Source organism: Cupressus sempervirens, chromosome 1, assembly GCF_028749045.1.
Source record: "Cupressus sempervirens isolate cs-2001-9-10 chromosome 1, ASM2874904v1, whole genome shotgun sequence".
NCBI lineage: Eukaryota > Viridiplantae > Streptophyta > Pinopsida > Cupressales > Cupressaceae > Cupressus > Cupressus sempervirens.
In genome coordinates, this window is record NC_143118.1 from 296,714,372 (window position 1) to 296,727,502 (window position 13,131).

Consider the following 13,131-nt stretch of genomic DNA (forward strand, 5'->3'; position numbering starts at 1 on the left):
ACTAAACATCAACACTCCCTCTTTAGCTAGGGAGAAGAAAAACATTAGTCAAAGTCCTCTAATAAACAATACTGCATGAACAGTAAATGATCTCTACTTGCACTTAAGCAATGTCTAGAGATAACACACATAACCTCTACTTGCACTTAAGCAATGTCTAGAGGAAGGCCAAAAATAATCTCTACTTGCACTTAAGCAATGTCTAAAGAAAGCCCAAGAATAATCTCTACTTGCACTTAAGCAATGTCTAGAGAAGCCCAAAAATAATCTCTACTTGCACTTAAGCAATGTCTAGAGAAGCCCAAAAATAATCAACTATTTACAAGATCGTCACCTTGTAAATAATTCTCTATCACTGAATGTCTATGAAAGATCGTCACCTTTCATTACATATAAAAATAACTAGAGGAAACAAATGAACAATTATTTCAAAAAAAATCCATTACAAATAACCATACCAAATCTTTCCCTGAAATATTACAGTTTCACTTTAGCAAGAGGTTTGGTAAGGATATCAACCGTTTGATCATTTGTACATATATATTCCAATTGAATGACTCCTCGATTAACCATATCTCTGATGTAATGAAATGGGATTTCAATGTGTTTAGAGCGATTGTGAAACACAGGGTTAGAAGAAAGCTTGATACAACTTTGATTATCACAATAAATCACAATGAGCCTCAATGGTCTTTTGAAGAGATCTGAGAGCAACTTTCAGAGCCATACTGCTTCTCTGGCACATAGGGAAGATGCAATGTACTCGGCTTCAGTAGAACTCAAGGCCACAGAAGCTTGTTTCCGACTAGTCCAAGAGATCATACCGGATCCAAGATTGAAACAGTATCCTAAAGTGCTCTTGCACTCAATAGAACTTCCAGCCCAATCCTGAGTATCCAGTTAGCTCAAGATTAACTTTGTCATATTTGATTCCCATTCCAATAGTACCCTTTAGATACCTCATTATGTATTTGGCTACCTGCAAATGTATCTTCTTAGGTGTACACATAAACTGACTCAAGGTATGAGTTGCATAACATATGTCAGGACGGGTATTAACCAAGTACATCAAGGATCCAATAATTTGTCTGTAATAAGTAGGATCCACATCTTCAAATTCATTCATATCATCTTTTAGTTTGTGTAGGTTTATCTCCATAGGTGTAGCAGCCGGTTTGCATTCCATCATACCAAACTTGGTTAATATGTCAACTGTATATTTTCCTTGATTTAGTATAATACAGTTGTCCAGCAGCTAGATTTCTAATCCCAAAAAATAGTGAAGTAATCCTAGAGCCTTCATTTCAAATTCAGCAGAGAGATCTTGTTTACATTTTTCTATAAGATGTTCATCACTTGTAATTAGTAAATCATCAACATATAATACAAAGATAACCATATCATCACCTTCAGTTTTGAAGTATAGATTAGGGTCGGCTTCATTCTTGGCAAATCCTAATTTCAGTAAATAATTATCTATTCTTTCATACCAAGCTCTAAGAGCCTGTTTAAGACCATAAAGTGCCTTCTTCAATTTACAAACATGAGTCTGGCAATCAAAAATACTGAACCCTTCCGGTTGTTCAACCTAAACTTCTTCAATCTTTCCATTGAGAAACGTTGTTTTGACATCCATTTGATGTACTTTCCATCCTTTAAATGCAGCAATAGCTAGGATTGTTCTGACTGAAGTATACTTGGCAACAGGGGCAAAAGTCTCATCATAATCGATGCCTTCCTTTTGTGAGAAACCTCAGGCTACGAATCTTGCCCTGTATTTTTCAATACTGCCATCTGCAGCATGTTTAATCTTGAACAACCATTTGGAAGAGACAACAGATTTGTTTTTAGGTCTTCGTACAATATTCTATACATCATTTTTCAATATTAAGTTATATTCCTCAATCATGGCTTCCTTCCAAGATTGATGTGAAAGTGCTTCTTTAACATTGGTAGGTTCAAATTTTATGAGTTCAGATAACAGAGCAACATAACAAGATTGATTTCTAGTTCTTTTGCTTGCCTGAATTACATCATCTGGTTCAACTTGATCTTCAACTAACATCTTTTTGGTCCAAAGGGGTCTCTTCTAATTGGTATGGTTGATGTTTTCTGATTTAGTATGATTTGACATGAAAGAGATGTCAAAATTTTCCTCCCTCTCAATTTTCGTAACTTGATCTTCTTCTGAGATGGATTCATCACTATTACTAGAAATTTTGAAAGCAGTGTCTTCTTCAAATATGACATCTCTGCTAATCTTAATTGTTCTTTGTCCATGAATGTAGACCTGTACCCTTTTGAAGTTCCACTATAACCAATGAATATCCCCTTTTTCTCAAAAGGCTCTAATTTGGTTCTCTTTTCTTTTGGGATGTGAATGTAGACTAAACATCCCCTTTTTCTCAAAAGGCTCTAATTTGGTTCTCTTTTCTTTTGGGATGTGAATGTAGACTAAACATCCGAATATTCTTAGAGGACTTAAATCTGGTTTAACTCTAGTAAATGCTTCTTCTGGAGTGGTGTTTTCCAATATAGAGTGAGAGCAACGATTTTGAATGTAGACAGTTGTATTGGAAGCTTCAGCCCAAAAAGAGTAATGAAGGTTTTGATCATGTAACATGGCCCTAGCTGACTCAACGATAGATCTATTTTTTCTTTCAGCTATTCCATTTTGTTGAGGATTATAAGGTACAGAACACTCCCTCTTAATCCCAACAAAAATACAGAAGTTTTTAAAAATATCAGATGTGAATTCATCCCCATTGTCAAACCTAGAGGTTTTGATCTTTTGTCCTGATTGATTTTCAACTAGGGCTTTAAACTTTTTAAACTTGGAGAGACCTCAGATGATTCCTTTTGTTTCAAAAAATAAATCCATGTTCTCCTAAAGTAGTCATCAATGAAAATTACATAGAATTGACATCCATTAAGAGAGGGCACTGACATAAGACCACAAAGATCTGTATGAATTAATTCAAGTATGTTTTTAGATTTATGAACACTATTGGGAAAGGAGTGTTTAGTGTTTTTCCCTATGGCACACCCTTTACAGATACTTGAATGATCTAATTTAAGATTTGGAAGTCCTTTTACAATTTTACTTATGGATGTTAAGGCTCGAAAATTAAGGTGACCTAATCTTCTATGCCAAATTTCAATGGAATAAGTCTTATCTTTACTAAGAGTTAAGTTTAACTTTGGATTTTGATAATTACACAGCTTATAAAGACTTCGATCCCTAACCCCAATGGATATGGCTTTCTTGATAGATGAGTTCTTCGCATGGTAATGTGACTCGCGGTGAGTCACACGAGTTAGCGAGCCGCATTGACCCTGCCGAATTGCAATGACTTGTGACTCGTGAGCGGCGAGTCACGTGGCCTGACTCGCGCGACTCACGAGTCACAGAGTGACTCGCCTGACCCGGCAGAGCTTGACCCGACCGCGGTAGGCAAAAATTCAACCATTAAAATTTTTAAAAATTGCAACTTTTTTTAATGTTTTTTTTTAATCTTTCTCACTCTTATAACTCTAAAAAGGCTCCCATAACACTCTATAGTGAAAAGAAGAAAGAGAGAGAGAGGTAGAAGAGAAATGGAGTTTTCTTATTTTGCAACCAGCTGAAAGGAAGAGGAGAAAAGCTTGCATTTGTGACAGTGCAGCTTGCATTTAGATCATGAAGGAGTTTATAGGAGCTCTTCTCAACACTTCCCATAGCATTTGAAAGAAGTAAGAGTTGATTGTTTAGATTTTGATATTTTTTTCTCTATGCTTATGGGTTTTATGCATGAATTTTTTTTGTTTGTTTATGAGTTTTTTTTTTAACTTTAAATCTTCATAAAATACAATGCTGAAATGGTAATATTTGGTCTAAAATGTCTTATTGCAACAACCTTTACATTTTTCCTTACTCATAATGGCTTCTGGAGGTAAAAAACCCAAGCTCTCTAAAGGCAATATAAAAGATGAGTGTTGGAAGTTCACCATAGACTTTTCGGGTAGAAAAAGAACTCAAACAAAATGCCTATTTTGCAAAACCATTAATAGTGGAGGCATAAATAGATTAAAATACCATATTGCTGGCATACGTGGTCATGATACTGAGCCTTGTGGAGCTGCAACTGTTGAGGCACAACGTTTTTGTTATGTAGCCTTGGAAAAATATGAAGAAAAAGAATTAAAAAGAAAACAATTAAAAGAGTTAGCTCAAATTGATTCTAGTTCCCTTCCACACTCATCTGCAAATGTTTCTGAATCAATAGGCTGTGTTGGAGAAGGTTCTTCCTATCCCCCCTATCGTCCTAATGCTTATGTTACTCATACTTCTTCTTCATCTATTCCTTGCACTTCTAGTGGTGCTACGGTTGCTACCCCTTCTAGCAGTACTAGCTTTGCCTTTCATCCTAGAGTCAAAAAATCTAGTAGGTTGGACCATTTTTTGGTACCACGTACCACTCCTGGTGCACAACCCTCACTTGAGAGCATGGGCTGGAATAGGGAGATACATGAAACTAGAGTAAGAGCAATTTGCAAGTTTTGGTTTTTTTGCAACATTCCATTTATAGCAGTCAGGTACTTCAACTTCATTGATATTTGATTGTTTTACATTTTAAGTTTTAAAATTTATATTCAATTTTATACTTTTAATTTGATGTTGAAAATTTGAAATATGCTAATTAAAATGTTTTTTATAAATGTAACAGGACTCCTTATTGGCAAGGAATGATTGATGCAGTTTCCATCTGTGGTGCAGGGTTCAAAGCCCCCGCTGAAGATGAGTTGAGTGGCCCCCTCTTACTAGATATGGTTGAGGAGATGAAACTTGAGTTGGAGGACCATAAAAAGATTTGGAGCCAAAAGGGTTGTACCATTATGACGAATGGATGGACAGATAGGAGGAATAGAACCCTCCTAAATTTTCTTGTTTCTAGCTGAGGTAATTCATCATGCTTTACTTCTTGAAGTCTAAAATTTAATATATACTATTATTGAATAACAAAAATTTTGTTTTATTGACTATTGATTCTTGAATGATAATTATTTTGTTTAATTTTCACTTTCAGGATCCACCATGTTTTTGAGGTCCATAGATGTTTCCTCACGTGTGAAAAATGCAACATTCTTATGTGAGACTATTGAGGAGGTCATAAAGGAGGTGGGAGAAGAGAATGTTGTCCAAGTGGTGACTGATAATGCAGCTAATTATGTTGCTGCAGGTAAAATTTTAATTTCTAACTTTCTAAGTTCTACTTCTAAAAAAATTGTTTTAGTTTTTCATTAAATTTTGGAAATTAAAAGTCTTTTAATACATTAAAAAATTTCATTGTTTACTAACTAATTTAAAATTGCTGCAGGAAAACTTTTGATGGAGAGACACCCAAAAATCTTTTGGACTCCATGTACGGCCCATTGCATCGACCTCATGTTAGAGGATATTGGCAAGCTTGTATGGGTGAAATCATATGTTACCAAGGCCAAAAGTCTTTGCAAGTTCATCTACAATCATGCCTTGGTCCTCAGCACTATGAGGCAATACACGAAGGGAAAGAAGTTGGCTCATCCTGGTATCACAAGATTTGCCTCTAACTTTATCACACTAAAATCCTTGCTAACTTCAAGGTTAGAGTTGAGGTGCATGTTTGTTGGTCCAAAATGGAGTTTCTCCTCCTTTGCCACCAACCCTGCAAGGATAGATGCAACAAAATGCATTTATGATGATGAAGGTTTTTGGGAGCCGTGTTTGAAGATTGTGGAGGTAATTTAAATTTTAAATTTTAAAAGCTTAAGTCTTAAAATTTTATAAATTAATTTATCTCATACATATTTTTGTTTTATTTTCATTGTGCAACTTTACAAAGTAACATCATTCACTAAATTGTTTTTTTGTTTAATTGTTTTGTAGATCAGTGAGCCCCTTGTATCCCTGTTACGAGTTGTTGATGGCGAGAAACCCTCTATGGGCTACATTTATGAGGGCATGGATAGGGACAAGGAGGCTATTGAGGCCAAATATGTAGGAGTTGAAGAACACAATGGCCCTATTTGGAAGATAATTGATAGGAGATGGTAAAATTAGCTTCATAAGCCCATCCATGCAGCAACCTATTACCTCAATCCGACATACCTCTTCCGTGATGATTTCAAGGCGCATGAGGAGGTTCTTAGTGGCCTATACACAGTGATATTGAAGATGTCCCCTAATCCCACAAATATATTGCTTGAGATGGATGCCTATAATAATGCATCAGGGGCCATTTTTTCAAGTCAAATTTGCAAAGAAGGTCGTATAAAATTGCAGCCAGGTAAAAATTGCAACTTAAACCTTATACAATTTAGTTTCTAAATTTCTAGCTTTAAACTTAAAGTTAAAATTTTGAAATGAGACTAATATTTTTTTGTTTTCCTTTTTTCAAAATTCAGATAGATGGTGGCAAATATTTGGACCTTCAACAAAAAACCTTCAGCAAATCGCCATCCGCATTTTGAGCCAACCAAGTAGCGCTTCTGGATGTGAGTGCAACTGGAGCATGTTCGAGCACATCCACTCGAAGAGGTGTAGCAGGTTGTCTGTGGAGAAAATGAATAGGCTAGTCTTTGTGCACTACAACCTACGTATTAGGATCAAGAAGATTTTGGATAACAACACCTCTCTGATTACTCTAGAGGAGGTTGATCCAGAGTCTGAGTGGATCACTGAGGCTTCTGATCCTGTCTTTGATGATGAGGACCTACAATGGCTTGACCAAGCAGATAGAGAGGGCTAGGCTAAGGCTGTGGCTATGGCAGCAGAGGACCAGAGAGCTCCAGTTGTTCCTAGTGGCACCTCACAGACAATGGCAAAGCCAAAGGCAGACTACAGTTGATCCTAGAAGCACCTCACAGGCTGATGCTATGGCTATTGAGACATCCAGGACCTACCTTAGACGCCTTAATAAGAGGCATTTTATTGATTATACTAAGCCTGAGGTTAAGGATGAGGATGACGATGACGATGACGATGACGATGACGATGACGATGACGATGAGGATGAGGACTAGGAGCCATAGCTGTAGACTTATAGTCTTGTATTAACTTTTTGTTTAAATTAAACATTTGAATTTGATGATGACTATTGAATCTTGATATGTTGGATTTCATATTACATCATACATATACATTTTGATGGTTTGCATGGATTTATCATTTTATATATGATTCTATGTTTTACACTTTTTCAGCTACTGTTTAAACTTTAAAGTTAAACTTTAAACTTTAATTACTAGTAATATAGTATTTAGCAATTTACCTTTGTAGTATTGTACTTATGTAATCAATGTTTGACTTTTAAGTTTTAACCTTAAGTATGTGCATTATGATCAAATTATCTTCTATTTAATGATGTTATTGTGTCTTTACGCTTTATTCAATAATGGGTGCATGGAATGTTCTTTAAATCCTAAAAAAATCTCAAAATTTTGAAATTTTTTCACTTTGCAAAGTCACCGCCGAGCTGGGTCACTAGTCAGAGCCGGGTCACGAGTCAAGTTACCCTTGCCGAGTCTGAGCTGAGTCCGAGTCTCGTTACTTTGGTTCTTAGTCCAAGATAGAACTCTATCTCCTTGAAATGCAATTTTGTACCCTTGATCAGCAGATAGAGACAAGATTTCTTTTAATCCCTGGCACATGAAGGACATTCTTGAGTTGAAGAGTGATATCAGAATTCAGTTGAATAGAACAAGTACCAATTCCTTTAATTAGGTGAGAGGAATTGTCTCCAATAGTTACTTCTTTTGATTCATAATTTGAGAGAGTTTCAAACTTATCCTTAAATCTAGAGATATGACGAGAAGCTCCACTATCTATGATCCAGGTGTTGTGATTAGAGCTTAACTCACTTGAGAGAGCTATATAAATGCATAATTTTCTCTGTCTATTTTCTCATTATTCTCTTCTTTAACTTCTGCCAAAGCTGCTTGAATTTTCTGTTTTTCAGGACACACATAGTATGAAGGACCAAGCTTATCACATTTAAAGCATCTTACTTTGGACCAATCATGATGTTTGTGAGATTTGTGATTTTTATTGTTTTCCTTATTATGTTTGAACTTTCTTTTCTTATTTGATTTCGAATACAAAGCTTGGATGTCACCATCTTGATTTGAAATTAAACCTTTGGATGCTAATCTAGACTCCTCTTGAGTGCATTCATTCTTTAGTTGATCAAATTTTGGAAGTTCAAGACGAGAGCTTAAACCTCTTATGAAAGTTTCCCATGATAGTGGAAGTCCTCTAAGGGTAGTCATACTTAATTCCTTATCATCCATTTGACTTTGCATAGTAGCAAGTTGATCCTTTAATTCAGTAATTCTAAGTAAGATGTAATGGATTCTCCATTTTTCATTTTTATGTAAAGTAGATCTTGTTTCAGTGTTAGCAATCTACTTGTATTATTAATTTCAAATGTACTTTGTATTCTGGAGAACATATCAAATGCAGTTTTAAGATTTGCTATAGAAAGAAGTATATGATCTTTTACTGAATCTATGATTATTTTCATTGCCTTATTATTGTGCCTTTTCCATGCTGCTTTCTCAGATTCATTTTCAGGCATAGGTAAATTAGTTTCAATGTGATTTTCTAATTCCATCTCTCTTAGAATTATTAATAGCCTGGTTTTCTAAGATGAAAAGTTAGAAGCTCCATTTAATCTATCTTCAATTCTTACGTGGTTCACCATCTTAATGCCTTTTAAAATACTTTTCTTTCCCTTTAAATTAGACTCAGAATTTTATATTTTGCAATGGCTTTCTTATCAATGCAGCTCTGATATCATGTTGAAAATAAAGGATTTCTGATAGATAAACAATTACAAATATTTGTGTATAAATTATGAATCAAATAAGCAGAATAAATTTACTTATCTTTCATTGTGTTTGCAGCAAGTTCTTAAATTCTTCCTTCTTCAGCAATAATTACTTTACTAGATCACTATAAGACAAATGATGTGAATAATAATAGCAATGATATAATAATGTTGATCCGATTCTGCAGGTACTTGTATGCTTCTTGTTATACTTTCACTGCAGTCGAATGATTACACATATATAACAATGAGCAGACATGACTCCGAAGAGTCATGTCTCTACGTGACCCAAAGGCCATGTAGGGACATGCCTCTTCGGAGGCATGTTCAATTAATACGTAATTGTTCAATGTTTGTTTACCCGATAACACAAGGCATGATAACAATATTATTAATAACGTCAAGATACGGGTTGGAGACCCGACACAAGAAATAATACTTGACGCGGGTTATATAGAACCCTGACAATAGCATTTGTCGAGGGTAGCAAGAAGCCCAACATTAATCTCAGTCACGGGTAATATGAAGCCCGACAGTGATATCTGCCGCGGGTAATACGAAACCCGTTCGCAAAGTTTGTCATAAGTAATATGAATCTCGACCACTTAAGTTGGTCAATCATAATGCATATTGACTGTCAAAATTCCATATACATAACAGAGATGTATGTATACGTATATGTATGCATACATCAGTATGAATACATGTACATATATATATATATGTTTTTGTGATGTATATCAAACAGTGATGCATAGATACATCTCTATAATCTAAGACAAATATCAGAGTCAGAACACAAATTGCTTATATCTCTGAAATGTAATTACAAATAATAACATCATAGAAGATTCAGATTTACTTCTCCTGACGCTAAACATCAACAGGGTTGAGATGTGAGACCTTATTGTTAATGAATTACAAAGTTACAAGGAAATAGGAGGCAGGGTCTTTTCTTTACAGCTAGTTAATCGAGAAAGAACCACTCAAACACCAAGTATATAATTAAGAGTCTTTTACATGTATCTTACAAGTTACAAATTTCAAACTTACAAATTTACAAATATTGATAATTTGATCCAATGTGTTTTGAATTTGCTTTTTAAGTCTTCAAAAAATTATTTTGTGTAGTCATGATGGACAAATTGGGGTGGAAATACCCCAAATCTCCAAAGATTCTCCTTTTGCATCTTATGCCAACGTTATAATGATTCATCTATCAGCTCAGTTGAAGCTTGGTTAGACCATCCACACAAAAAAGAAGTACAAATTAGGTCAAAAACACCTCAATGACCTTATCTTTATGCACTTACAATCTTCAATTGCACACGAGAAAGGTAGACCATATATCAAATAATCTGATTGACTTGGACGAAAAAAATTTATAGTGATTGGACAAGGCTAATTGAGTAGACTCCATTGTTTACTCAAGCTGAGATCCTTGTTTTTTAGAGGCAAGCATTGGAGGAGGTGGGTACAACAAGAAATTTGTCATTGGATGACATTGATGAGGCTAAGGAATCATTGACACCAGCATCTACATCTAGGATAGAGGTCAAGCCACAAACTATCATGCCAAGCGGAGGAAACACAACAAACTCCAAGGACTAGACCCTTTGATTCTTCCTCTCCCTTAGTTGTCATTAGATTAGGATTAGAGAAGAGGAAAACATAAAATTTGTATTTACTTTTAAGTTTTACAAAAAGAGTTTGCCAGTTTCATTTTATTTCAATCTATCAGCCATCAATATCTCAAACGACGATGCCATTTTGTATTCAATTTACATTCAAATCAATCAAATATAATGGAAAACAATTTGTAGTCATTTAAGAACTTGTTGGATGCATATTTTCATTGAATCTTCCAATAAAAAAGAGTTTTTAGGCCTATCAACTTTTTGACAAGTCTATGTTTTCCAACTATAGCGAGAACTATGTCACCAAGAACATGTCAAAGAAATAAGGTCCCATGGATGTCATTGTTGCAGGTCATGTACAAACAGATTTGTTGAAAACACATTATGAACTTTCAAGCAAATGTAATTGGCAAAGCATAAAACCATATTCAACCATCTTCACCAATGCTTTCTCCGAGTCCAAGATCCAAGATCAAGTTCAAGCCCAATGTATAGACAAAATCCAAGTTGAAAGTGCAAGTAGGTGCCTAACATGAGGGTGATTTCTCAAAAAACATGGCAAAGCACCCAATGAGCATGTGAGTTCCACTCCAAATAACATAGAAAGTATCCAACTACCTTGTGACTTCCAACTTGATCAAGGCAAGAACACGGTAAAGTGTCCAACTACAATGGAAATTTCGACCTCAACAAGATGGCATGTTAAATTGCCTAACTAGCATGAGATTTCTGACTTGACCAAGACAATGACAAGGCATTGTGCCCGACATGAGGGCAAATTCCAATTTGAGAAAGACATGGGATCAAACCCAATTACATAGTGATTTCTACCCTTGTTCAAATGCCTCCACATTCAATCAAGGATAAGCTAAACAAGTCAGCTATGTTGAGAAAGTCAAAGATTAAATGTGTGTACAATTATTAATTAATGCAACTATTAATTAATGGTGAGCATCTAATTAAGAAGTTGACCTGATTATGAACGGATGCAATTTTGATTCACTTTATAAAAATAAGGCCAGGTCAACCTAGTGAAAGGACACACCTCTTGAGTTTCAATGATCTTTCAAGTAGACGTAATTGGCAAAGCATAAAGCCAAATTCCACCATCTTCACCAATGCTTTCTCCAAGTCCAAGATGCAAGATCGAGTTCGAGCCCAATGTATAGACGAAATCCAAGTGAAAGTATAAGTAGAAGTACCAACATGAGGGTGATTTCTGAAAAAACACGGTGAAGTGCCCAATGAGCATATGAATTCCGCCCCAAATGACATAGAAAAGTTCCCAACTAGCTTGTCATTTCTGACTTTGTTTCCCCAACATTTTTACGGAGAGTTTAATTATATTAATTAATTGAAAAGAGAGATTAATACTCAAGAAAATCCAAACTTCCTCTCTTCGCATACTTCTCTCTCCACGTACTAAAACCTTTAGAGAGAAATACGGGTTAAGGTTTTAGGTTTGGGTTTTTACTCTCTCTCCTCCAATTTTTCTCTCTCCATGTACTAAAGTACTCTCTCTCCCCGTACTCCAACTTTTTGACCTAATTCTAACCTGAACCTCCCAACCCAAACTTCCACTTGAAAATAACCACCGGCTCTAAATAAAGTTCACTGAAATAATTTGAAACATTGGTTCTATTCATGGAGAAGGCGCTTGCAGGTCAATCATGGTGAATATCTGTATTTTCTTTCCACATTGAGAGGTGGACAAGGCATATGAATGAAGACACAAGTAGCACGGTCTCATCATCAGAGGTTTGCAATATTTGATGCTGTCAAGATGGGGTTGTAGCAGAGCCAAATCAAACACACAGCAATAGATCTCCACTATCATTTGAATTACTCTTTGCTGTAACTACATTAATCACAGATTTATTTGGTGCTCACGATGCCAGACAGGTCCTACCACCCTCGCAAAGCCTAGTTTCACATATATCCATCTTCGCAAATTTGATTGAAATTTATTCTCTATCAAACAAATGGCTCTAGACAAAAGAAACTACTTCATTAACTTGTCATTACCGTGGTTTGTCATCAACGCAAATAAAGTAACGGTTCTTGAAGCCGTTTTAGAAATCAAACTCGATAAGCAATGAAGTCTTGGCAATAAATTAGTGTCGTCTAATGTCTCCACTTTCTTGACAGTGCTGAGTCAAGACAAATATGAATTGCTATGTCTGCACGTTGCTCAGTCATCCATGCAATAGATATTTGCGGCTTCACAACATAAACCAGGCATGTGAATCATTTGTTTATTGCCCTGTTGGGACATAATGCGGCTTTGATAGGCTGAATCAAGCATGTGAATTGTTTGAAACAATGCCATATTCAATAGAGATGCGCATTCCATTCAAATCCAATCTTAAGCAACTCACAGTATCCAAAACGCAGGAAGCTGCTGATATGGAGATTGCGGACCAGCCAGAAGGATAATAGAAAGCTTCGCTGTGAAAAATCATACCATCCTTGTCTGTGACATCAGGAAGGTGGAATCGAAATGCATTAAGCCGAGAGGAATTCCCGAGCTCACTGGAACACCACATCAAAAGCGTCTTCTTTGCACGTGAACGGCAAGGCAGCATTCCAACATTATATCTATTGATTCTAATGAAGAGCGACTGATCTAAAACAGCACAGCTGAAGTG

The 13,131-nt window shown here is 35.7% G+C and overlaps 2 protein-coding genes and 1 long non-coding RNA gene across 3 annotated transcripts in view; 2 read left to right on the forward strand and 1 right to left on the reverse strand.

Moving 5' to 3' along the window:
• The window catches only part of LOC149577287 (uncharacterized), a 47,128-nt gene that overhangs the window by 15,179 nt on the left and 18,818 nt on the right, over positions 1-13,131 (forward strand). The window lies entirely within an intron of this gene.
• LOC149577288 (uncharacterized) overlaps positions 1-13,131 on the reverse strand; it is a 90,823-nt gene that overhangs the window by 9,165 nt on the left and 68,527 nt on the right. The gene's annotated exons all lie outside the window — the stretch shown is intronic.
• LOC149577289 (uncharacterized) lies at positions 5,829-7,007 on the forward strand. Its single transcript, XM_089830424.1, has 2 exons — positions 5,829-6,305; positions 6,424-7,007. The coding sequence occupies exons 1-2, from the start codon at positions 6,194-6,196 to the stop codon at positions 6,765-6,767; spliced, it is 456 nt and encodes a 151-aa protein (XP_089686550.1). The 5' UTR covers positions 5,829-6,193; the 3' UTR covers positions 6,768-7,007.

What these genes read in the sequence shown, in the direction of transcription:
- LOC149577289 (XM_089830424.1), top strand. Translation starts at nt 6,194, where the DNA reads ATGTCCCCTAATCCCACAAATATATTGCTTGAGATGGATGCCTATAAT. An exon ending in TCGTATAAAATTGCAGCCAG is followed by an intron (nt 6,306 to 6,423) that starts GTAAAAATTGCA and finishes TTCAAAATTCAG; the next exon opens with ATAGATGGTGGCAAATATTT.